Source organism: Dendrobates tinctorius, unplaced genomic scaffold, assembly GCF_039654945.1.
Source record: "Dendrobates tinctorius isolate UK_male_01 unplaced genomic scaffold, ASM3965494v1 ptg000254l, whole genome shotgun sequence".
NCBI classification, from domain to species: Eukaryota; Metazoa; Chordata; class Amphibia; order Anura; family Dendrobatidae; genus Dendrobates; species Dendrobates tinctorius.
In genome coordinates this window covers 11,173,514-11,201,395 of record NW_027361921.1, presented here as the reverse complement: position 1 = coordinate 11,201,395, position 27,882 = coordinate 11,173,514, and the positions used below count along the sequence as shown (strand labels likewise).

The following is a 27,882-nucleotide window of genomic DNA, read 5'->3' as shown; positions in this document are numbered from 1 at the left end:
GGTTTTGAATCCGCAGAAAGGAATGACATGTGACTTCTTTTCTGCGGATTCTGCTGCGGTTTACCATCTCCTCCATTGTAGAGGTGATAAACCGCAGGGCTAAACCGCAGCCCAATCCACAGGTCATTTTACCTGTGGTTCTGCAGATAAAAATCCGCAGACCAATCTGCAGCGTGTGCACTAAGGCTGTGTGCACACACTGCGGATTGGTCTGCGGATTCTTATCTGCGGAACCGCAGAAAAAAACGCAGGTAAAATGACCTGCGGTTTTACCTGCGGATTGGCCTGCGGTTTGCCACCTGGACAATGGAATAGGTGGCAAGCTGCAGCAGAATCCACAGAAACAATTGACATGTCAATAATTTCTGCAGATTCAAAACCGCAGCTTTCCGCAGTTAAAAAACCGCAGCATGTGCACAGCAGATTGTAAGTCACATAGACTTACATTGTACTGTACACTGTCTGCAGAACTGCTGCGGTCAAAACCGCAGCGTGTGCACATAGCCTTAAGCTATCCATGCAGTTTTGGGGAAAAAAGGGCAATTTGATCAAATTATTTAGTGTAAAAACAATTTGTGTCTGAAAAAATAGTTGTAGGCTGTGCACAATTTATTTTCACACATTGGTTAGGCATGGTTTACCTAAAATATCACTTATATAATTAAATTGTACCAATACTAACTGCCATGCTCAGGTGAGGAAACCAAGATTTTTTTTTAAACCTAAGAAAAATCACAAAAATGGATTTCACATCCTGCTGTGCCTGTGTTTTTTCACTAAAAACTGATGGCAATTTTTTTCCTGCTTTTTGCATTTACTCTATGCTTTTATGGGAGAAAAACGCTACAAAAATGCGCAAAGAACTGACATGCTGCAGCTTTCCAAAATGAAGCAGTTTTCCAATTTAGTCTAACAAAAAAAAATAATGTATATGCATGAGATTTCTGAAATCTCATAGGTTTTGCTGGTACTGGAAAAAAAAAAAAAAAAAAAAAAAAAAATTAGCTTTAAATTTGCATAAAAAGGGGGCGTGGCATGGCGGGCGAGGAGTGAGGACCCACACCGGAGAGCTCCCGCTCCTATTCTGAGAACCAACGATAAAAGAGACTCAACCTGATGTTTGGCACCCCAATGCCCACAAGGAGAAGCCGGGGGAGTGCGCCTACAGGCCCCGTGGCACTTGATAAAGCGCCCCGCAGCATCTCCCGCTACTTTACTGGAGCGGGGAAGAGGACTGCAGGCGCAGGCGCCATGATGGAACCGGCGCGCAGAGGACAGACGGGCCCGCCGACAGCAGGGAGCTAGGTAACGGAGGTGGGGGAGCGGAGTGGAGGGAGAGGAGACAGCGGGGGGGCCTCCCCGGGATCTGGTAAGGCGGCCTTGGCGGCTGTGAAGGGAGCGGGGCAGACTTCTCACAGCGAGGGAAGCGCCACTGAGCCCCTGTCACCATGCGCTCCACAGGGAGACCCCGCAGACAGGCAGGAGAGGTCTGACGCTGATGCAGCCAACAATGCGGCCAGCACAGGCCTAGAAAGGGCCCACCTGTTACACCCTACATCATACTCCCAGGGACGTGGCTCCAATCCTCCGGGCAGCAATCCTGTTACCATAGGAGATGAGACAATTCCGGAGAGAGTGGACCCCAAGACAGGAGAGCGGCCTAATCACTCCACAACAAACGCTCATCAGGAGAACTTACCGTCTGACATGTCTCCCCCACCTGCTCCTCAGCTAGTTACACCTATAATTTCACAATGCGGGCCTACGTCCCCCCTCCCGATGGGACAGCCTATATTACCTACAGGAATCGATCTCGCATTACTTTATAATAAGATAAAGGATATCCCGACAAAACAGGATATGGAACAATACATTGTCCGCTTGGAATCTTCTTATAAAACGGAGCTTTCTATACTTAAGGATGACATCCAGCAATGCGGAGAGAAAGTTGAATCTCATAACCAACTCCTGACCTCCCTGAATTAAAGAGTAGAGGCTCAGGAAGCTGCCATGGCTGCTCAGGCTAGACAGCTACAGACTCTGGCAGAGATGCTGGACAATTCTGAAAACAGGGGACGCAGGAATAACATAAGAATACAGGGATTACCCGAATCAGTCCCCCCTCAGGAGCTGAAAACCACCTTGAGAGACATTTTCAATTCGGTATTGGATAGACCCCAAGATACCCCACTGGAGTTAGACCGTGCCCATAGGGCCTTAGGCCCGCGTCCTAATGCACAGGACCCACCGAGAGATGTGATCTGTCGGGTACATAAGTACCAGCTTAAGGACGCAGTCATGGGAGCGGCGAGGAGAGTAGGACCCATTAGATACTTGGATACCCACATACAGCTCCTACCAGATTTATCCAGATGGACCTTACAGAGACGTAAAGCCCTTCGCCCACTATTGGAGGAGCTGCGACAGCAGGATCTTCCCTATACCTGGGGGTTCCCGTTCTGCCTTCGAGTTCAGAAAAGGGGCAGAGTGCTCCGTCTGAGCCACCCCAGCGGAATCCCAGCATTCTCGGCTGCCCTGGACCTACACGAGGTGGACGTCCTCGACTGGCCACCCCTACCATCCCTTTACAGAATGGATGACGCTCGAGGAGGACAACTTCCACAGAGGCAGCTCCAACCCAGAAGACAGCCCAATAGACGTGGACGAGCACAGCTGGGAGGAGAAAATAACTGATAACGGGTTCTTGTGACTTTGGGGGGTTCTCTGCGTGGGCGGGCGGGGGATGGGATGAGGGATAGGCTTTATTAGCAATGTAAGAGAGAGGACTACACCAGATGATGTGATTGGTCAGTCTCCCCTTTCCTTTTTCCTTTCCTCTTTTTCCCCTCTTTCCTCCCCTCGCCCCCCTCCCATTGTTCCTGAATGGACGTGTCTTTGTGCTGAATATTTACGGATACGTGGTGGGACCGCCATCTTATAGAGTTTCATTTAATGGGAAATATGACTAATGGAAGTTTCCGGTATCATGGGATTTATGGTTGTAAAGCTGTCATCACTTTCAGTTTTAATGGTACTGAAGACGAATGCGAGATGCGATATATCAACGATTTAGGGGGCTGTTGAAAATGGTAAATATAAGTTTAAGGGGTTGATTTTCTTGCTTCAGGGTCAAGCGAATATTACTTCATTATAAGGTTGGGGACCGGAGGAGACGGGTCTCCATTTCTCTTCTTGCCGTACACTCACCCCCTTGGAGGTGCTGTCTTGCCATCGAGGCGTACAGCAATTAGCACATACCTCCACATGGTTTCATGTTATTAGTGGGCGTGTGCTTAATCACACGCGCATTGTTAACTTTACCGTTACTTTTTGCTTTTATAGTTTCTGACTCCTTGTCTACCCTTTGTGTTTACCCTAACCTCACCCCACTAGCCTTTCCCCTTCCCACAGCGGGCGCTGGACCCCGGAACGGACCCACCCCTTTGGAGGAGGCCTGATTCTCTTGACCCTAGACTACAGATAAGATGCCTGGTAAGACTACCACACCAAAGATCACATTGGGCTCCTTAAATGTCAGGGGCTTTAACACGCCACAGAAACGGTCACAAGTTCTGTACGGTATGCACAAGAAAAAAGTTAATGTATTGATATTACAATAAACACATTTTAAGATCGGACATGTTCCTAATATATCCAACCGCTATTACACATCGTGGTTCCACAGCGCCAACCAGGATTCACGATCGCGAGGGGTTTCCATTTCACTCTACAAATCCCTCCAACATACTATACTAGACACACTGGTTGACACGGAGGGGAGGTATGTGATCTTGAAGATCCAGATTTTTTCAACAAAATATACCATAGCGGGATGGTACGCCCCCGGCAGGGATCAAATTCGAGCTGTTAGGTCTTTTTTGAAGACTTTAGCTGATTTTGCTGACGGGGTTGTTATACGGGGGGGGGGACTTTAATTTGACTCTTAACCCGACACTAGACTCCACGACGGCGAGGTCCTACCTCTCTCCCCGACAGATGGCTTCTTTGAAGAAAGACCTTCATGACCTGCACCTCACCGACGTATGGAGGCTCCTTAACCCCAATGTGAAGGATTACACGTTCTTCTCCACGCCGCATGACTCGTATGGTAGAATAGATTTTTTTCTTCTTAGCCACTGTGCGCTGGCTTGGCACCCAAAACCGACTATTGGTAGTTTTCTGTGGTCGGATCATGCCCCAGTCTTTCTGGACATCAGCCCCCCTGATTCAGGGACGAGGCAGTGGACGTGGAGACTGAACGATAATCTTTTAAAAGATCCTACATGTGTAGCTGACGTTAAAACTACCATAACGACATTTTTACAAGATCACACACATGACGACGCCGCTATGCCCATCAAATGGGAAACTCTTAAATGTGTCCTTAGAGGGGTACTCATTAAACATGGTTCTCGTCTGAAGCAAATGAAAAATAAGGAAATTAGGGATCTTACGTAAAAAATTCTAATTCTGGAGACGAATCACAAGAATGACTTGAGAGCAGAGACACAGAGTGACTTGATCAAATGTAGAGACGACCTGAAGTCCCTGTTAAATGAGAAGTCCCGTATTCATAGAAATCGTTTTAAAAGTCTCTTATATGGCCAAGCTAATAAATGTGGACGTATGCTGTCCAGATTTCTACATCCACGTTGTCAGACTTCATATATTCCATCCCTTCAGAAGCAACATGGACAGGCGACGTCGAATCCAACCGAAATCCTAGACATAATGAGACGATATTACCATGCATTGTACAACATAAACGGAGGTGACCCCTCTCGGTCACCTCTGGACCCCCAACCGCAAATCGAGTCTTACATACACGATACCGCACTTCCGACACTGACTACAGACCTAACGGAACCATTAGAAACTTATTTCACCATGGAGGAGATTGATGAGGTTATTCGGAGCACTCCGGCCGGTAAGAGCCCGGGACCGGACGGCTTTTCCCCTAATTTTTACAAAATGTTTCGGGAACAACTTAGCCCCACTATGACACAGGTCTTTAATTCCATTACCGGCGACGCCCCATTTGTTCCACAATCTTTAGAGGCTTTCATCACAGTGATACCGAAACCGGGTAAGGACCCTACGGTGGTGACCAATTACCGTCCAATATCACTCATTAATGTGGACGTGAAACTTTACGCAAAAATTTTGGCCTACAGACTGGCACCCCTTCTGCCTTTGTCTGTACACTCGGATCAGGTGGGGTTTGTACGAGGAAGGGAGGCGAGAGACGGGATAAACAAGACCCTCATCCTGACTGCACATGCTAAAATAAAAAATAAACCAATGGCACTACTGTCGATTGACGCAGAGAAAGCCTTTGACCGGGTACACTAGGGGTTCATGTTCTCAGCCTTACGACAGATAGGCCTGGGGAGCTGTTTCCTACAAAGAATTGCGGCTCTATATTCCAGCCCTTCGGCGAGAGTTATGGTCAATGGCGCATATTCAGACCCTATAGTTATCGGAAACGGCACACGACAGGGATGCCCTTTGTCACCCCTCTTATACACGGTGGTCATGGAACATTTGGCAGTAGCAATTAGGACGAACCCCAGTGTACACGGTCTATGGGTGGACCGTGTCCATTATAAGGTTTCTCTTTACGCGGATGACCTTCTATTGTATATATCTCAGCCACACATTTCCCTCCCATCGCTAATGATGGAGTTTAGAAAATATGGTGCAGTCAGTAATTTTAAAATCAATCTTCAGAAAACTGAAGCCCTTAACATATCCTTGGGACAAGCAGAACTTACGAAAACAATGGGGAATTTCCCCTTTAGATGGAAGAACGGAGCTATTCAATATTTGGGAGTTCAAATTCCTACTGACATGACCGACCTTTATAAACTCAATTATTTACCCCTTCTGGAATCGACCCTGAGGCGTTTGAGGGAATACGGACGAAAAAATATCTCATGGTTTGGGAGGATGAACTCTTTCAAGATGGATGTTCTTCCCAGATTTCTGTATTTGTTTCAGGCGGTCCCGATCACTCCGCCGAAGGCATTCTTCCAGACCATAAGATCCGCACTGATCCGATTCATTTGGCAGGCTTCTAGGCCCCGTTTAAAATATGCCAGTCTGACTGCTCCAAAGTCCAGAGGCGGTGCAGGTCTCCCTGACTTAGAACTTTATCATAGGGCATCCACATTAGTACGCCTGTTTGACTGGCGATACAGCCATCGCTCTAAACAATGGGTCCAACTGGAACAGACATCCTTTGATATTCCTTTAAGACACCTCCCTTGGATCCGATGCTGTGATTTTGCGGCAAGCGGCTCTGAGGGATCGACCGGTTTTTTGGTACAGGAGACATTACGACTATGGAATCGCATAAAAATTAAGAAGGGATTAATTAGTGCCCTGAACCCGTTGACACCAATTTTTGGCAACCCAGACTTTCCTCCGGGACGTTTCAGGGACCGCTTCTTGGGCTGGCATATTAGTTCTGATTTACTCTTGGGGCAAGTACTGGTGGGAGGAGATATTCCATCTTTGGGGTCTCTACAAGATCAGTTTCCCACTGAGAGGCTCTCTTGGATGGAATATAATCAGTTGAGGTCGTTTGTTCAGAGCCACATAGCTGGTCGTACATCTCGCCTCCCCGAGACAAAACTGGAAAACTTATTACAGCAACAAGAATCCCCTTCCAACTTGATCTCTCTATTATATAGGGAGCTCCATGTTGAGAACTCGGAGACGATCCCGAGCTATATCCAGGCATGGGAGGAGGAGATGGGATGTAGATTCTCGGTAGAGGATCTTAAAGCCTACCTATTCACACATAAAATGTCCCCGGCCGGGGGCACACAGGAGAAAAATGTTAAGATACTGACCAGATGGTATCTGTCCCCCGTTAGATTAAAGTCTATCTTTCCGTCGGTGGAGGACACTTGTTGGCGGTGTGGAACTGAGAGGGGCACACTATACCATATATGGTGGCAGTACTCCGCGATACAACCCTTCTGGAAGAGAGTGTTTCTGGCTTATCAAACAATTACTGGTGATGATGTCCCCCCCTTCCCCATAAGTCGCCATCCTCTCGATCCTCCCAGGCTCCATATCAGCTCAGAAACGGAGCATTCTCAGATTTTGTATAACTGCAGCACGTATGGTAATCCCACGCCATTGGAGGGCAACATCACCGCCAACCATGGCGGAATGGGTGTCAGAATTTGCAGAAATTTTCAGAATGGAAGAGCTGATGGCCGAGATGGAGGGGGACAACTCCCGCTTGATTCGTACTTGGCGTCCATGGATCTTGTTCAAAGAAACTGCTGGGCTGCCTCGACTGGTTGAGGAGGCTTCTTAGGGGCCAGTTCGGGAGTCTGGCGCCCAATTCCCCTCTTTCTCCCCTTCCTCCCACATTCTCCCTTCTTTACTACCCCTAAACGTTCCAATTATAATTTTTGTGTTCTTTCTTCCCCCTCTTTTTTTATCTATCTTTCTCTCTCCTTCTTTCTATAACACACCCCCACTGAGAAATGTAAAAGATATTTCGAACGACCGCTACTGCACTGTTCCTGCCCATCTATGGTATTAAGAATTAAGATAATGAGAGGAAGGTTTACTCCCCTGGCTGCACCACTTCATGTAAGCAGAATGTTTAATGCGACCCATATAGTGGGGTTAATTAATACTAAGGGCCAAACAATCGGGTGGAACTTGGGTAGCGACAGTGGATCTGGGTATACTCAACATGCATTCTATTGGGAAGATGCGAAACTTTACCTTAAGCAGATGTGATAAAGTTATAAGGGATTGTTATAATGTGAAATTGTTCAGATGATGTACAATCTTTACCATTTTGTATGTTTATTTTGTTTACTCTGTCTATTTGATCTTTCTTTCAATAAAAATAGATTCAACATAAATTTGCATAAAAAAAGCAGCAAAAATCGCAACATGCCTTAAACAGTTGCTCAAAGTCTTCACTGGGGGACACAGAACCATGGGAGTCTGCTGCCATCTGGAGGCTGACACTATGTAATTAAACAAAATTGGCTTGTTCCCAGCAGAATAAACCCTGCCTGCTGGAGCAGGTTTCCCCAGATTTGCGAGAAAGCAGGAGGAGAAAAGAAAAGAATTAAAAGGCAAGAATAAACATAACGCTACACCCAAGTAGGCAATCAAGGGAGGGTGCTGTGTTCCACAATAAAGACTACAAAGATGATTTTGCAGCAAGTAAAAAAATCTATTTCTCGTTTGGTTTATTGGGGGACATAGAACTATGAGGTGTCCTAAATTTGTTCCTAGGGTGGGATAGTATTATATTTCATACAGTTACCACCTGGTCTTCCACCACAACAAGTGAAAGTCTGGGCTACTGCCGCCTGCATTGTCTTCCTGCCAAGGATTTCATCCACCGAGGAAAAAGTGTGTAGCCTGTAAAACTTAGAAAAAGTATACACCGATGCCCAAGTAGATGATTCACAGAGCTGCAAAGCCAATGCCTGATGAACTGCCCAATGGTTCCACAACAGTATCCAGCATCTTAGACACACTGGTTAGTTTGGCTACAGACCGAGCTAAATCATGAACCCAGGCAGGATGGGCCACGTTCTCCTCAGCTGTTTTAGAGGTCCACTGTGAAGTTGTAGAAGGGAGGACCAGGCTGCTACGGCTGCTGAAGCGTCGGGTCTGGTACTGCTGGGGCCGAACCTCCTGTTCCTGGGAGGAGAAACGAGATTGCAGCTGGAGCGATCCAGTAACCAGGGTGAAGGGGGCGTGGCCAGAGTGTGAGGTAAAATGAAGCAACTGAAGCGCTCTTCCCGCCAGATCGCCAACGAGGTTGCAGACCGCAACCGCTATGAAAAGAGTGACAGGCCGCGGCATGAAGATAAAGGGCAGCATAGTGAGGGTGATCCCTGAAAACCGGTGGGTGCGCGGAGGAGTGTGCGATCAACAGAGCATCGCAGTGGGAATATCCGGGTGTCGGCTGACATCCAGAGAGGCGCACGCCAAACAAACCATGACAGCGCAGCCCTTCAGGTAACGGCGGCTGCTCAAAGAGGCACGTGCTGAGGAATCTTGTGGAGAGCTCTATTATTTTGCTCGGCGGATATTTGGACTAGGGACTCAGCGGGCAAAACTGGAGGCCGCCCGCTGCCGCCAAAAGCAGGACTGATTGCTGGGCGGGGATGCCAGCAGACACCACAATGACCGCCACCTGCATCCTGCTACCCACAGGACCTTCAGCGAGTGACAGGCTGTGGAGCCACGATAAGTGAAACTTTTCCAGATGCTGTTTAGTTAAATAACCCCCCAGGTCCAGTTTGCCGTTGGGAGCAATGCTCAGTAATCTCCCAAAGTTCACAGGAGATAGCATGATGTTGTGGGACTGAACTGAAAGGGTCAGGAAAAAGTTGCGAATGCACCCCCTGCGTAATAGGCGAAGATCGCGTTAAAGGCACTAGATGGGGAGGCCCGGTGTTCCGCCCTTCACATGAGCAGGATACATTTGAAAAAGTGGTCAGGTTTTGGAGGAGATGCAAGGGGACCCCACTAACATTGGAGAGCTGCGCATATGTTTATTTGGTCACATCCAGCGAGAAAGGGAGACAGTGAAGCAATATATCAACACGTTGCAGGAGGTACATGTGCACATTACCAAAAAAGGGAAGATGTGGGAATCATGGGAGTGAGGCCTCCTGATAGGATTTTGAGGGATCAATTTGTGTCGGGTGTAAGGGATGCACCGTTGAAATAGGCATTGCATAACGCTTGCATGCTAGCCGACGTATGGCCTTCTTAGAGGTAGGGGGAAGAGGCACGCATAAGAACAGGAACAGGGGGTGAAGGACCTGGTAGGGATGGCCGTAGCTATGAAGTACCTACTCCACCTGCAGCAGAACCTGAGTGGGCCCGAGAGATACGGAAAGAGATACAAGAAATGCGGAGAGAATGGACCAGTTTCAAGAGAGACCCTGTTCCGGCTCAAGAGCCACTGAGGGAAGATTCCTCAATACGAGACAAATGATATCGCCTTTCTACCAGGCCTCGTCGACATCCGGACAATTATAGCTCTTTCAAGTTGGAGCTGCTGGCCCTGACTGAGAAGTTCAGAGTACTTATCTGGATTGGAGGTTCTGGTAATGATGGACAACTCCTTAGCCCACCTTGAGAATGTAAAGTTAGGGGCCCTTAAGCAATGATGGGTGGCCCGCATGGCAAAGTATCTGTACAAGATTGTCTACCGGGCCAAGGCTGAGAATACTTATGGCGAGACACTCTCCAGTGTGACACACGAACGTCCTGGCCGTGACCAAGATGAGGAGCTTGAGGTAGAAGAGATTCCTGGAATCCAAAACCTGTCTACCTCGTTGGTGGTGATGCAGGGACGGATCGAGGAGGAGTCTGAAGATGACGACTGGATCCAACTCCAACAAATAATAATCTTACTAATAATCTTTATTTTTATATAGCGCTAACATATTCCGCAGCGCTTTACACACATTATCATTGCTGTCCCCGATGGGGCTTACAATCTAAAATCCCTATCAGTATGTCTTTGGACAAATGGACAAAGACTGCCAAGCCACGACAGTGAGTGGCATTGAAACAACTTCCTAGTCCGAGGGAGAGGATTGTGCTTGTCCTCAGGCGCCCTGCGAATTCTGGGACAATGGTTAAGACTCTGCTTGAGATGGATTGTTTTATCGGAAAGTACAGCTGCCTAGTAGTACTCCCGGAGAAGTTGATCAAGATTGTGGCTACCGAGGCTCATGAGCGGGGTGTTCACTTCGGTGCAGAGAAAACGTTCCGGTGGCTACAAAAATTGGTGTATCACCCACTACTGAGAAATGCGGTGGAAGATGTGTGTCAACAATGCAGAAGCTGTGAGCTGACTAAACCCTGAGAACAGCGGGTTCCAACACAGACCATTGTGACCTGCGCCTCTTTGGAAGTATTGATGATTGACTACCTGACTGTAGGACCAGCGCATCTTGGCTACGCACATTGTCTGGTGATGACCGACCACGTCACCAAGTTTGCTGTGGTAACTCCAATTAGAGAACAGACCGCCGAATCAGCTGCACAGGTTATATATGTCGAGATTTCATCCGAGTGTATGGCTGCCCGAAAAGGATACACTCTGATCAAGGAGTATGCTTCCGAGGACGAGTTATGGAAGAACTGCACTGTTTGTACCGGATTGGGAAGTTCAGAACTACTCCCTACCAGCCTCAAGAGAATGGAGCCGGTGAATGCTTCAAATCAAACATTAATCCAGATGTTACGTACTTTGGAAGAAGACCGGAAGATACGGTGGCCTCAGTTTGTGGTATAGTTGGTGTGGGTGTACAACAACCGAGTGCACAGAACGACGGGGTTCACGCCGTACACCTTGCTGTTCGGGTGAAAAGGACAAGAGATTACAGAGCTGGAAATGGACCTGAAAAAGGGCTACCCACGGATGGGGGTGTCCTCTTGGGTTAAGCAACACCGGCACCAATTGCAGACTCCCCGTCGACTGTTGCAGACGAAATTTCAGGAACTTAAGTACCATGAGGCACCACCTATTTGCAGGACAGCTCTGAAACCTGAGGACCAGTCTTTGCCCAGAATAAGCAGCCCGGGGGAAAATTGGAAAGCAGGTGGGAGCAGAGTCCACACCGAGTGATACGACGAGTTGGTCCCAATGGTCCGGTGTATGAAGTTCAGCCTGAACAGGAGGGGGAAGCACCCACTAGAGTAGTCCATTGAAGCAAGTTGCGGAACTGCTTGTACAAGGAACCCAAGAGTGGAGAAGAGTTGAAAAAAAAACAGGGAGGTGCTGCCAGCTCCTGTCCCCTATTTCGATGAAGAAGAGGGAATGTTAGCTCCGTGCCCAAGTCTCAATGATGTGCCACTTACCCCCCTGGGGGGATGAACACTGAGTCGCTCACATTGGAAAATCGCTAAAGCAACAGACCTACTGGGTCAGAGCATCCCTTTACTGCCCACAAGTCAGCTCGAACTACGCCGGTCAGAGTGAAACACAGCTGGAGTGCCTCCTGCCTGCTACGAGCAAGATCAGTTGATCTGGCAGAGAATTATCCAAGTCGTCGAGAAGTGTGAACGACTGGTGAAGGAACTCTCGCCCGTGGAATGGTGAGCTAAAGGAAGGCGGGGATGTAGAAGGGTGGACCGGGCTGTTACGGCTGCTGACGAGTCAGGTCCGGAACTGCTGGGGCCAAACCTCCTGTTCCTGAGGGGAATGAGATTGCAGGTGGAGCAAGCCAGTAACCAGGGTGAAGGGGGTGTGGCCAGTGAATGTTAAGTAGAACGGGTTGCGCAGCAACTGAAACTGTCCTCCCACCAGAATGCCGATGAGGTGCAGATCACAACCGCTGCGAAGGGAGCAACAGGCGGCAGCGTGAAGAGAAAGAGCGGCACAGCGAGGTGCTCACCGAAATCTGCATGTGCGCAGAGGAGTGCGCAATCGACGGAGCATCGCAGTATGAACGTCCGGGTGTCGGCTGACTTCCAGAGAGGCGCACGCCAGACAGAGCATTACAGCGCAGCCCTTCAGGTGACAGCGGCTGCTCAAAGAGGCACGTGCCGAGAAGAATCCTGCAGAGAGATCTATTCTTTTGCTCTGCAGATATATGGACTAGAGGCTCAGCAGCCAAAACCGGAGACCGCCCGCTGCCATCAGAAGTAGGACCGAGTGCCGGGCGAGGTTGCCAGACACCACGCCGACCGCTGTCAGCATCCTGTTACCTACAGGACCTTCAGCGAGTCACAGGCTGTGGAACAACGATAAGTGAAGCGGTTAACCAGAGACTGTTTAGTTAAGCAACTGTTTATTCAGTTTAGTTTTGTTCCCCTTTTACGCTATCTCCCTGCATGGAGTTCCCTACTGTTGAATAATTAAATAATGTTACTGCATCCCAGCACTTGTATATTACACAGTAACCTGTAAGAATGCACAGACTGACAGGTGTAAAATTTACTATTACTAGTCACACAAGCATAATAAGGCTAGGTTCAGATTTGCAGATGTCAGAGCTGCGTAGTGCCTCCATGAAGCCCCGCCCACTGCTGCACCTCCTCCGTTCAGCTCCGCCTACGTCTGCATGTAGCCTGCTTACCTATTTTTAACACTGGGTACGCAAGGCCATGCGGATGCAACCGCATGCATCGTTTTGAATCTGCGGCAACCGCAACAAAATGCAACATGTTGCGATCGACGCATCCGCATACATCAGCATGGCCTGCGTACCCAATGTTAAAAAGATAGGCATGCAGGCGGCATGCAGACGTAGGCAGAGCTGAACGAAGGTGAGCCAGTGGACGGAGCTTCACGGAGGAACTACGCAGCCCTCCGCAGCTCTGACATCAGCAAATGTGAAATCAGCCTAAGTGACAAGAGTAGACTGCGCAAACAGGCGTGCACAGTCCTCTTCAGATTTATATTTTATGAATGATAGAAAAGACAAAGAAAAAACAGAATACTCCACTTACAGTCACAAAAAACTGAGTGCTTATAATCAGTGTGGCCAACAGCCTACAATATCCATGATTAAAGAATCTGTGTCCCCGTTGAGTTTGCTATCCCACAAGGAGGAAGACACCAGGGTGCTTCTGTGCCCCACACCATTTCATAGTCCTGACGCCAAATAATGTGTCACGCCGCGCTCACCTGGGGGCGGGACCTTGGTCACATCATCTCTTCCGGAGCCGCGGTCGCTCCGGGAGTCCCGCCGGGTGCGCACGCGCACCTCTTGTACCTAGCTTCCTGTTTCCTCCATGTTATGTGTGCGCTTGCGCGCTCCTCTCAGTTCTGCCTCCAGGTCCGTCCTCTCTATGGTACTGGAGGACTTGACCCGGAAGCTCTAGCGATCATGTGCTATATCAGGCTACCTCTTCCTAGGGGAGGTGCCTGATTATTGTTGTGCTTCCTGGCTTGGTCTGCTATGTCCCTGCCTGGCTGTGCGCTGTATTCTGGTCCTCTGCCTTGTGCCTCTTGGCACACGCTCTGAACCTGCACTCTGCCTTGTACTCGGTGGTGCCTCTTGGCACACGCTCTGAACCTGCACTCTGCCTTGTACCCAGTTGTGTCTCCTGGCACACTCTCTGATCCTGTGCTCCGTCTTACACTCAGCTGTGCTTCCTGGCACACACTCTAATCCTGTGCTCTGTCTTATACTCAGTTGTGCCTCCTGGCACACGTTCCAATCCTGTACTCTGTCTTATGCTCAGCTGTGACCTCTGGCACACACCCTGCTCCTGTACTCTGTTACACCTCCTGGCACACCTGCTGCCTGACTCAGTGCTCTGACGTGTTCCTTTGCATGCATCCTGCTTTACTCACACCCGGACGCACGAAGTCGCTGTATACCACGTGTTCCCGTGACCACGCTTTACACATTCCTGTAGACACACTCATGCACTCGTGTCTCCTGTGAGCCGGCCGCCTGGTACCAGCAGTCGTGTTACCTCACTCCCTGGGGCTTGCCCCTGACACTCCCTGTATAGGGGGTGGTCTTCACTAGGTCAGCTCGCCTTGGGAGGGTTGGTGCCACGACCCAGAGGGTCCACTCCAGGAGTCGTCACATAATGTTTGTCAAAAACCGACTGATTTTAAACACTGTGTGGGCAGGTACATTGTCATGATGAAGAAGCCAGTGCCCCAACACACACAATTAAGGTAGTTTATTTCTCACGGCCTCACGCAAATCGCTTAAGCATTTGCAGATTGTAATGTTGGTTCACAGTGGTGCCCTGAGGAACAAATTGAACGAGAACTACTCTTCATGTCGATAAAATAAACCATCATGAACTTCAAAATTTGATTTCACGTGCTACGTTTTTTCAGTCTGGGTTGATGAAGCAGTTTTCCACTGACTGGACTGCAGTTTTGTGTTAGGACTATAGGTGTAAGACCAAGATTCACCCCTTGTGATAACTTGACAAAACAAAAAAAAAAAAAAAAAAAAATCAGGGTTAACCTCTATCTCTTCCAACCTAGCACCCTGAGACGACAACTTATTCATAAGAATGAAGAAAAACCTAAAGAGAAGAGAAAGTATTTTCAGAACGTAGAAGAGGTTACGCTGGAGGCTCTTAACAGCATTCGTTAAGAAGAATATAAAAAAAAAGTGTTTTGAAGAGTGGAAAACTGTTGGGACTAGTGCATCATATTATCTAATGGACAGGATTTTGAAAGAGACTAAAAAGATGCTACTTTGAATAGAAACATTTAATTTGCGTTTTTTAGGGGGACCCCATTTTAAATAGCCACAGCAAAATCACCGTCAATTAGGACGGCACCATATATGCATAATAAAAACCTGCAAAATGTTTACTTTACATTAGGTGTCTATTATTAGAAAATGAATAGGTCTTCGTGGTATATGATTTTTATAAAGTATTTTCCATACTATATATGTGCAAAAACTGAGCCACACAGCATAAATGTGTGCAAAAGTCCTCCAAGAATAGCAGCTTAGTACCCAATCATCCTTAGAAATATCCACAGAAATAGCACAGAGCAAAGAGTGAAACGTCAATCCTTTTATTTGCTCACAGTGCCTTTTCTTTTGACTGCATGAAAAAAGCTCGAGTAATTTGTGTGGACAACTAAAAGGATCCTTGACTTTTCACTATCGCATGTGAGTAAATTTTAAATATACGAGTTTATACGTGTGCATAAGTGTGTCAGATATGATATATACTGCATATACTCGTGTATAAGCCGACACGTTTATAAACCGACCCCCTTAATTTTGCCACAAAAAACTGGGAAAACTTATTGACTCGCGTATAAGCCTAGGGTGGAAAATGCAGCAGCTACTGGTAAATTTCAAAAATAAAAATAGATGCCAATAAAAGTAAGATTAATAGAGACATCAGTAGGTTAAATGTTTTTGAATAGCTATATTGAATCAGGAGCCCCATATGCTGCTTCATACAGTTCATGATGGCCCCATAAGTTGCTCCGTACAAAATACGCCCCATATAATGCTGCACAAAGGTTAATAATGGCCCCATAAGATGTTCCATAGAATATGCCCCCACATGCTGCCCCCATAAGATGCTCCATTGAATATGCCCCCATATGCTGCTCCCATAAAATGCTCCATTGCATATGCTTCCACATGCTGCCCCCATAAGATGCTCCATTGACTATGCTTCGATATGCTGCCCCACAAGATTCTCTATTGAATATGCCCCCATATGCTGCCTCATAAGATGTCCTATTGAATATGCCCCCATATGCTGCCTCATAAGATGCTCCATTGAATATGCCCCCCCCATAAGCTCCATTGAATATGCCCCATATGCAGCCAATAAGATGCCCCATTGAATATGCCGCCCCCATAAGATATCCCATTGAATATGCCCCCATAAAATGCCCCATAGATTGTGCAAACAAAACATACTCGCCTCTCGTCGCTGGGGGCCAGGTGCTGTTGTGCTGAGCAGGCAGAGACACTGGCACGGTATGGGGGACAGGTGTCGCCACTGGTTCAGGACCCGGCACCTGAGATATTCACCTGTCCCGGTTACAACGCTGCTTGCCGCTGTCTGCCCGTCGGGTCCCTCTGTCAGTGACTGTTCAGGCAGAGGGTGTGCACTGACTAAGTCATCGCGCCCCCTCTGCTGCCTGAATGTCACTGACAGAGGAACCCGGCGGGCAGACAGCGGCGAGCAGCGTTGGAACCGGGACAGGTGAATACTGCATATACTTACCTCCCCATGGCGCGTCTCTGCAGCCCTGTTCTCCCATGGTCTCCCTCCCTTTCTTCAGCGGTCTCGTGGTACCGCTCAGTAAAGTCAGAAATATGTGCATATTCATGACTTTAATGAGCGGTACAGTGTGACCGCTGTAGGAAGGAAAGGAGACCGTGGGACAAGCAGGGGGGTTGCAGAGACCCGCCGGGGGAGGGGGGGGGGATCAGTATGATGTGACAACCCCCCCCCCCCGGCTATATGACTCGCGTATAAGCAGAGAGGGGGAACTTTCAGCCCCAAAAAATTGGCTGAAAGTCTCGGCTTATACGCGAGAATATACGTATATTATATATATATATATATATATATATATATATATATATATATATATATATATATATATATATATATATATATATATATATATATATATATATATACCGGGTGAGTCATAAAGGACGGATGTATTTGAAGTGGCTATAACTCACCACCAGGTGGAGGTAGAGATGTGCGGGAGGCGGGGTTATGTTTGTGAGGTGAAAGCATTGTTTTTATTTTAGTTTCAGTTTAAGCTATGGTGCCGTGGACGATAGAACATCGCGTTTTTGCGTACGACAGTTTTGTCAAGAATAATGAGTGTATCACAGCCGTTCAGCGTGAGTTTCGGCGTCATTTCAATATTCACAGAAATCAAGCTGTTCCCGCTCGTAACACTATCCTACGTTGGGTTGAAGCACTCCGTACACGAGGTACACTAATGAACAAACGACCACCGGGGGTTCCACGAACGGCACGTACCCCTGAAAATGTGGAACGCGTCAGGCAAGCCATGCTGCGTAGTCCGAGTCGATCTGCTCGGAAACATTCTTTAGAACTTGCCCTCAGTAATCGTACAGTAAGGCGTATTTTGCATTTAGACCTGCATTTCCACCCCTATAAATTGGCCATTGTGCAACAGTTGGAGCGCGGGGATTACGCAGCGCGACTGAAGTTCGCACATGAGATGGAAGCAATTATTGAGCAAAACGACAACCTTATTTTATTCATGAGTGATGAAGCTCATTTCCATGTCAATGGCATGGTTAATCAGCAGAACTGCCGTTATTGGGCCTATGAAAATCCGAAAGAATTACATGAACGACCGCTGCACAGCCCTAAGGTAACGGTGTGGTGCGCTATGGGCAAATATGGCGTGATCGGTCCGTACTTTTTCGAAGGCGATAATGGCAATACTGTTACCGTGAACTCACAACGTTATATCGCCATGATAAATAACTTCTTTGTTCCTGAGTTACGACGGCAACATATCCCCATCTCTAGTGTGTGGTTTCAACAAGATGGGGCAACGGCCCACACAGCCGGAGCAACAATGAACGTTCTTCGCCCTCTCTTCCCTGGTCGCATCATTTCCAGGTTTGGCGATATTAATTGGCCTCCTAGGTCCCCAGACCTGTCCATGTGCGATTATTACTTATGGGGTCACCTCAAATCACGTGTATACAAGCTTAAGCCTCGATCATTACAAGAACTGAAGGAAGCTATTCGAGTGGAAGTTGCCCAAATCGACAGAGTTGTGTTGGAACGTGTTGATGCCAACTTCCAAGAACGCCTTTGGAAATGCATCACTGATAATGGCCACCACATGGCAGATGTTGTTTTCCACACTTGAATTTGTCAAATGCTATTAGTATACGTAACCAAATCTGTGAATACATTTATATTTAATAAATATTTAACGATTTTATGATTAGTTTAAAAACGTCCGTCCTTTATGACTCACCCGGTATATTATATATATATATATATATATATATATATATATATATATATATATATATTTTTTTTTTTTTAATTACACACACAATGAGAACATACACGTACATACAATCAAATGACTGACTGATCTCGTGATTTTGTCAGTTGACTGCTGGGGGACACAGGTGCATTCTGGGATTCAAGTATAAAATTTTTTGTGCTGCAAAGCTGAGCTATTAAAATGGAGTTGTCCAGTAGTTGAGTACTCTCTTAAGTAATAAAATGAATGCTAAATCTTACCATGTTCAATAATCTCAACCAAACTTCTTAGATGTGGCAAAATGGCACATCCCATAAGAATGGCAATTTGCTGAACGATTTTGATTCCAGTGTGACGGGCTTGCCATGATTTCTTGCTTTTACAGACGGCTTTTAAGAAAGGAAGCAATGAAGGGATGCCAAGGGCAGAGGCAACCACTGCAAAAGCTCTAGCAGTTGTGTTACGGACATATTCATCCATATTGTCTATGTCTGGTCTCATTGTTGAAATCATTGTTGCCAAGCCAGCAGCCTAAAATGTAAAAGAAATAAAAAGGCTCAAAATGAAATTTTCACACTTAGATGGCACGCACTGCAACTTTTCCATTGCTATGACTATAGAAAACATAGCAAACTGATTACAACTTTAAATGTCTTTAATCCCTTCCTGATGTTCAACTTATGTTTCTACTTCATGACAGTGGTAAAAAAAAAATGTTGGTATGACTTCCATTTATTTGTAAAAAAAAAAAAAAAAAAAAAAGCAAAAACAAAAAAAAACACAACCAAAAAAAGAAATTTGGTGAATTGGAGAACGTTTTGAAAAGTTTGCAATTTTCAAACTTAATTTTTATACTCTTAAATCAGAGCCATTTCACACAAAATAATTAATAAACAACATTTCTCACATGTCTACTTTACATCAGCACAATCTTTGAATTTATTTTCTTTTCTTAGGAAGTTAGAATGGTTAAAAGATGACCAGTGATTTGTCATCTTTACAACAAAATTTACAAAACCATTATTTGGGGAACACATCACATTTGAAGTGACTGAGGGGCCTATAGGACAGAAAGTACCCAAAAGTGACACCATTCTACAAAAACTGCACCTCTCAAGATGCTCAAAACCATATTCAAGAAGTTTATTAACCCTTCAAGTGCTTCACAGGAATTAAAAGATTGTGGAAAGAAAAAATAAACCTTTAACTTTTTTTCACAAAAATTTTACTTTAGACCCAATTTTTTTTTATTTTGACTTCCACAAGGGTAACAGGAGAAAATGGGCCCCAAAGTTTGTTCAATTTTTCCTGAGTACAGATTCCTCATAGAGATCAAAAACTACTTTTGAGGTGCAGCACAAAACTGAGAAGGGAAGAAGCGTCACACTGAAGTTCAGATTGATTTAGCTGGACTGGTTTGAGGGCGCCAAGTCCCATTGGAAGTTTTTAATTTTTACAAGGGCTAATAGGAAAAAACGGACCTCTCCATTCTGCAATTTCTCCTGAGTGTGCCAATACCCTACACATGTAATTGGAAACTACTTTTCAGCCACAGTGAAAAGCTCACAAGGTTAAGGAAGGCCACATTACAATGCACATTTTACTGTTATGGTTTGCATGTGCCATGACACACTGGGAGAGCCAAGTTGCCAGAACAGCAGAACCCCCTATAAGTGACCCAATTTAACAAAGTAAACCTCTGAACGAATTCATGTAAGGGAGCAGTAAAAATAATAATATTTTTACCACTAACATTTTGTGTTAGCCCCAGATTTTACATTTTCATACTGGGAAATGGGTAAAAATATCACCAAAATTTGTCACTATTTCTGCTGAATGTAGAGATACCCCATATGTGGCTGTATAGTACAGTTTAGACACATGGCGAGACTCCGGAGTGACAGAGCACTATTTGCCTCCTGGAGTGCTGATTTTCAGGGAATAGTTTGCAGACTTTAGCTGAGTTGCGATGAGATCGACGCTAGCACAGTGAGCGCTCACGGTGCTACAGGGGATCTCACCAAAGTCACCGCAGCTCAGCCCCGTCACGGAACGGCGTTCAGTGACTGGAGGTTACTTCTATGACATTACCCTCTGTTACTGACGCTGCATTGCTAGCCGTGAGAGCGCTCACTGTGCTAGCGGAGATCAGGGCATTTCCTTTCCCTGCTCTCACTCCACATGGGTTCTGCCAACTGAAGCCAGCATTTCAGGCCATAATATATGGGTGACTGATTTTGTTAATTACAGCTTGTGTGCCTATATTGCCGCTGCTGGGTCTCAGAATGTATTCATTCATCCTGTCTTATGTTTATGTATGACCCTTATCATAGGCATTGCTGGCCTGGGTACTGAGAAAGATAAATTTCAGCTCACCTTTTATAAGTTCATGAGAACTGTTGGAAAGACTCTGAGCACGGACACGTCTCTGCCAGGACGTATAATAGAATCCAAGAAAAGAAAGGAAGGTCCAGCTCCAGAAATTAAAATCCAGGATTTTTATTGAATCATATTTAAAATAAATTCATGGCTGCTTGTGATCAAGTAGCGGCAAGATTTACCGCATGGGGATATTCTCCAGATCTCTGTACGCGTTTCGAGCACAAGTGCTCTTAAGCCCCCGTAACACACTGTGATATCGCTAGCAATATTGCTGTAAAGTCACCGATTTTGTGACGTTGCAGCGATATTGCTAGCGATTCGCTGCATGTGATACTTACCTCCGACCGGCTCCCCCGCTGGTAATCGCTGATCGCGCGAGAAGCTCCTGGACCGTTTCTCGTCGGGCGCTTCCTGCTGTGACGACGAGCGACGCGTGGATGCGGGCGGGAGGACGCAGGATCGCCGCGTCTGACAGGTAAGTAGCTACCCCCGTCCCCAGCAATGTCGCTGGTGAGATCTGCCTGTGTGGCAGCTCACTAGCGACCACCTAGCGATGCACCAGCGATCCTGACCGCGTCATATCGCTAGTCGGGATCGCTGGTTCATCGCTAGGTGTAACGGTACCCTTAGACTCAGATTAGCTGTGGAATATCAGCTGAACCACATATAAAACTCAGTCACAGGTGATCTAATCAGAAGTGCACAATTTATACAAAAGTAATATAAAAAAATAAGAAATAATGACAAAAGAACGAAAACATTAAAAAATATAAAAAATTCAGTAGTACAGCATAAATTCCTTTTTTAAAATTTAATCCCAGAGGAACACGTGTGTCAAGCACATATATCCAATATGCCTCTCGGTTTCTTCGGAATTTTTCTCTGTCTCCACCTCGTACATTCCTTCTAATCCTTTCCACTGCATAAATCTTCAAGCCAGATAAATCCCTTTTAAAATATGTAGGATCCACTATTTGCAAACTGAAAGCGAGAATACGTGAACATCTATATGATGTCGGGCAAACGTTTACCAGAAATGTTTCTAATCTGTCAAAGCATTTTCCTTCTGTTCATAACAGGGATTTATCTGGCTTGAAGATTTATGCTCACCTGCACTCATATCTCTTTGGAGGCATTTATTTCAGCACATCCAGTTATCAGATGGTATGCGGTTTATATAGGCAGGTATCTGGTCACCTACCATTGTGGAGTGTAATTACAGGGTGTAGGCTTCATTATGAGCCATTGGATTGCTGCTGTTCTGTCACATGTGTGACTTTTTAATGTTTTTATAGTAGTTTTGTGGTTTATACATGTCAATAAAAATTGCCTCTCTAAATGTTAATTATTTGTCTATGGTGATCCCCCATTCAATAGCTTATTCCCTTTCTTTTTTTGTGCTCTATACGGTCAATTTGAATAAGCTGGGGTTGGATCCCACTTAATTATTTATTGTGGTGCCCCTGCTTTCTGATTTATATGCTAGCGGAGATCAGATCGCAGCTCAGCCCGGCTGGGAAAGGAGCTCAGTGACCGAAGGTAACCTCTGACGTCACCTCCGGTTACTGACGATAAATTCCCAAGCTCATTCAGTGGTTTTCAGCCGGGACGGTCGCATCTTGGCACCATCCAGGTTGAAAACTACAGTGGCATGTAAAAGTTTGGGCACCCCTGGTCAAAATTACTGTTATTGTGACCAGTTAAGCAAGTTGAAGATGGAATGATCTCTAAAAGGGCTAAAGTTAAAGATGACACATTTTCTCTGTATTTTAGGCCAAAAAAATTATATATTGTCATTTTTTCCATTTAAAAAATTACAATAAGGAAAACAATAAGGAAAACAGGTCTCACATGACTCGGTGGGTCAAAATATGGAAAAATTATAGCTCTCAATATGTGGTGATGCAAAAACTATTTTTACAATAAAAAAGCGTCCGATTTTGGATGTCTGACACCTAGTGGGAATTTTACCGATTGAACAGTCGGTTAACCCCTTTCTGACATCAGACGTACTATCCCGTCCATGGGACCCGGGCCCCTATGCCCATGGACGGGATAGTACGTCTAGCGCGATCAGCGGCGCCCACGTGGTAAGCGACGCTAATCGCGGCCGGGTGTCAGCTGATTATCACAGCTGACACCCGGCACAATGTGTCAGGGGCGGTCACGGACCGCCCCGGACACGTTAACCCATTGCACACCGCGATCAAACATGATTGCGGTGTACCGGGGGTTAAAGGGAAGCATCGGCAGGGAGGGGGCTCCCTCCGTGCTTCCCTGAGCCCCCCACAGAAGCGCAATGTGCAGCGCTGCTGCGGGGGGCTATTTCCCTGCAGGCCCCCGGATCCAAGATGGCGACGGGGGCCTGCAGGGAGCTGTCTTCCTCAGTGCCTGCAAAGCGCAGGCATGAGGAAGTCTGCAGTAGTGCCTGTGACAGATTGCTGATCTGTCACACTGATCTGTGATGTGACAGATCAGCGATCTGTCACAGGACAGTGAAGTCCCACCTGGGACTATGTAATAAAGTTAAAAAAAAAAAAAAAATCGCCAAATAAATTAGAAAAAAAAAATATTCCCCCAATAAATCCATTTTTTGGAAATAAAAAAAAAAACAATAAAAGTACACATATTAGGTATCGCCGCGTCCGTAACGACCCGCCCTATAAAACTGTACCATTAGCTAACCCCTTTACCGAACCCCTTAAAAAATAAAAAACGAAGCAAAAAATAATGATTTATTATCATACCGCCAAACAAAAAGTGTAATAACGCGCGATCAAAAACACGCATATAAATATCCATGGTACCGCTGAAAACGTCATCTTGTCCCGCAAAAAACGAGCCGCCAAACAGCATCATCAGCAAAAAATTTAAAAAAGTTATAGCTCGCAGAATAAAGCGATGCAAAAAATTTTTTTACATAAAAGTTTTCATTGCATAAAACCACCAAAACATAAAAAACTGACCTAAATGAGGTATCGCTGTAACTGAACTGACCAGAAGAATAAAACCGCCTTATTAATTTTACCGCACGCGGAACGGTGTAAACGCACCCCCCCAAAAGAAATTCATGAAATGCTGGTTTTTGTTCATTCTTCGTCCTAAAAATCGGAATAAAAAGCGATCAAAAAATGTCACGTGCCCGAAAATGGTACCAATAAAAACGTCAACTCAAAAAATAAGACCTCACATGACTCGGTGGGTCAAAATATGGAAAAATTATAGCTCTCAATATGTGGTGATGCAAAAACTATTTTTACAATAAAAAGCGTCTTTTAGCGTATGACAGCTGCCAAACATAAAAACCGCCATAAATAATAAATCAAACCCCCGTTAACACCCCCTTAGTTAGGGAAAAATAATAAACTTAAAAGAAAATATATTTTCCCATTAGGGTTAGGGCTAGGGTTAGGTCCAGGGCTAGGGTTAGGGCTGAGATTAGGGTTAGGGGTGTGTTGGGGTTCAGGTTGGAGTTAGAATTGGGGGTTTCCACTGTTTGGGCACATCAGGGGCTCTCCAAATGTAACATGGCGTCTGATCTCAATTCCAGCCAATTCTGAGTTGAAAAAGTCAAATGGTGCTCCTTCCCTTCCAAGCTCTGCCATGCTCCCAAAGTGGTTTACCCCCACATGTAGGGTATCAGCCTACTCACGACAAATTGCAAAACAACTTTTGGGGTCAAATTTCTCCTGTTACCCTTAGGAAAATAAAAAATTGGGGGCAAAAATATCATTTTTGTGGAAAAAAATGATTTTTTTATTTTCACGTCCGAGCGTTATAAACTTCTGTGAAGCACTTGGGGGTTCAAAGTGCTCACCTCACATCTAGATAAGTTCTTTAGGGGGTCTAGTTTCCAAAATGGTGTCATTTGTGGGGGGTTTCCATTGTTTTGGTACATCAGGGGTTTTCCAATCGCGACATGGTGTCCGATCTCAATTCCAGCCAAAAACGTCAAATGGCGCTGCTTCTCTTCCGAGCTCTGCCATGAGCCCAAATAGTGGTTTACCCCGACATGTGGGGTATCAGCGTACTCAGGACAAATTGCACAATAACCTTTAGGGTCCTGTTACCCTTGGGACAATAAAAATTGGGGGTGAAAAGATCATTTTTGTGGAAAAAATATGATTTTTTAATTGTACCACTGTACGTTATAAACTTCTGTGAAGCCCTTGTGGGTTAAAAGTTCTCACCACATATCTAGATAAGTTCGTTGGGGGTCTAGTTTCCAAAATGGGGTCACTTGTGGGGGGTTTCCACTGTTTAGATACATCAGGGGCTCTCCAAACGTGACATGGCGTCCGATCTGAATTCCAGCCAATTTTGCATTGAAAAAGTCAAATGGCACTCCTTCCATTCTGAGCTCTGCCATGTGCCGAAACAGTCATTCCCCCCCACATATCAGGTATCAGCGTACTCAGGACAAATTGCACAATAACTTTTGCAGTCCAATTTCTCCTGTTACCCTTGGTAAAATAAAAAAAATTGAACCTGAAGTATTTTTTTTGTGGAAAAAAGTTAGATGTTCATTTTTTAAAATTTTCAAAAAAATTCCTGTGACGCACCTAAAGGGTTATTAAACTTCTTGAATGTGGTTTTGAGCACCTTGAGGGGTGCAGTTTTTAGAATGGTGTCACTTTTGGGTATTTTCTATCATATAGACCCCTCAAAGTGGCTTCAAATGTGATGTGGTCCGTAAAAATAAAATGGTGTTGCAAAAATGAGAAATCGCTGGTCAATTTTTAACCCTTATAACTTTCTAACAAAAAAAAAATTTTGGTTCCAAAATTGTGCTGATGTAAAGTAAACATGTGGAAAATGTTAGTTATCAAGTTTTTTGTGCGCCGTATCTCTGTGATTTAAGGGCATAAAAATTCAAAGTTGGAAAATTGCGAAATTTTCAAAATTTTCACCAAATTTCTGTTTTTTTCACAAATAAACGCAAGTTATTTGAATGAAATTTTACCACTATCATGAAGTACAATATGTCACTAGAAAACAATGTCAGAATCACTGGGATCCATGGAAGCGTTCCAGAGTTATGACCTCATAAATGGACAGTGGTCAGAATTGTAAAAATTGGCCCGGTCATGAACGTGCAAACCACCCTTGGGGGTGAAGAGGTTAATTCCAAATTACACAACCATTCCTAACAAGTGGAGAGATAGCATAATGGTAATGGGAAGCCTTCAGGGTTCCGGCTTACCTAAAACCTGTGGGTTGGAGTTCAGTCATTCTATTTTTATAAAATTTTAATATATATTTATTATAGGTTTTATACACTTTTTAAATTAAAGATTGATTGTTTAAATGTTTAACATGTTTTATCAGAGGTTTATATTTTGATATAAAGTTATTGTGACTGGTGTATGACATTTTGACATTGGAGGGGGCGTTTCCACAGGAAGGGATGTCTGTTGTTTGTAATTGTGATGTCATGAAGGTCTTGTATAAAACCACAACCATTCCTAATAAGTGGAGAGATAGAATGATTGTAATGGGAAGCCTCAAGTGTTCTGACTTGCCTAAAACCTATGGGTTTGATTCTAGTTAATTCTATTTTTATACAATTTTAATATGTAGTGATTATAGGTTTCATACACTTTTTCAAATTAAACATCTAAACAATCAATCTTTAATGTGTTTCATCAGAGGTTAGATCTTGATATAAAGTTGTTGTGACTGGTATATGACATTTTGACAATGGAGGGGGCGTTTCCACAGGAAGTGATGTCAGTTGTTTGCAATTGTGATGTCATGAAGGTTTTGTATAAAACCACTGCTGTAAACAGATACTGTAATTCTTTGGCCCTGATGAAGTGGCAGCTTTGCCACGAAACGCGTCGGCACAATAAAGCTTTCAAGAATAGTTCTGTCCTTGAGTGGTCAGCGCGGATACATTGAAAAACTCGGTCTTTCTTCCTCTTTTGTGATCATACTTTTCAAGGAAGGCATCCAAGTCCCTTAAATTTTAGTAGTGAATCACTCATTACAACATCATACGGCAGAGAGTTCCATGTTCTCACTGCCCTTACAGTAAAGAATATGCATCTCTGATTATGCTTAAGCCTTTCCTCCAGACGTAGAGGATGCCCCCTTGTTCCCGTCACAGGTCTAAGAGTAAAAAGATCATTAGAAAGGTCTTTGTACTGTCCCCTCCTATATTTATACAGTTGTGGCCAAAAGTATTGACAACCCTGCAATTCTGTCAGATAATACTGTTTCTTCCTGAAAATGATTGCAAACACAAATTCTTTGGTATTATCTTCATTTAATTTGTCTTAAATGAAAAAAAAAAACACAAAAGAGAATGAAGTAAAAAGCAAAACATTGATCATTTCATACAGAACTTCAAAAATGGGCCAGACAAAAGTATTGGCACCCTCAGCCTAATACTTGGTTGCACAACCTTTAGCCAAAATAACTGCGACCAACCGCTTCCGGTAACCATCAATGAGTTTCTTACAATGCTCTGCTGGAATTTTAGACCATTCTTCTTTAGCAAACTGCTCCAGGTCCTTGATATTTGAAGGGTGCCTTCTCCAAACTGCCATTTTTAGATCTCTCCACAGGTGTTCTATGGGATTCAGGTCTGGACTCATTGCTGGCCACCTTAGAAGTCTCCAGTTCTTTCTCTCAAACCATTTTCTAGTGCTTTTTGAAGTGTGTTTTGGATCATTGTCCTGCTGGAAGACCCATGACCTCTGAGGGAGACCCAGCTTTCTCACACTGGGCCCTACATTATGCTGCAAAATTTGTTGGTAGTCTTCTGACTTCATAATGCCATGCACACGGTCAAGCAGTCCAGTGCCAGAGGCAGCAAAGCAACCCCAAAACATCAGGGAACCTCTGCCATGTTTGACTGTAGGGACCGTGTTCTTTTCTTTGAATGCCTTTTTTTTTCTCCTGTAAACTCTATGTTGATGCCTTTGCCCTAAAAGCTCTACTTTTGTATCATCTGACCAGAGAACATTCTTCCAAAACGTTTTAGGCTTTTTCAGGTAAGTTTTGGCAAACTCCAGCCT

General features: G+C 45.1%; 1 protein-coding gene across 3 annotated transcripts in view; it reads right to left on the bottom strand.

Annotated features, from left to right (window-relative positions):
* The window catches only part of SF3B1 (splicing factor 3b subunit 1), a 255,916-nt gene that overhangs the window by 60,679 nt on the left and 167,355 nt on the right, over nt 1–27,882 (bottom strand). For all 3 annotated transcript variants that reach the window (XM_073558156.1, XM_073558157.1, XM_073558158.1), the window contains one exon: nt 18,739–19,009. In XM_073558156.1, coding sequence (XP_073414257.1) covers nt 18,739–19,009 — 271 coding nt within the window. The remainder of the gene's footprint in view (nt 1–18,738; nt 19,010–27,882) is intronic.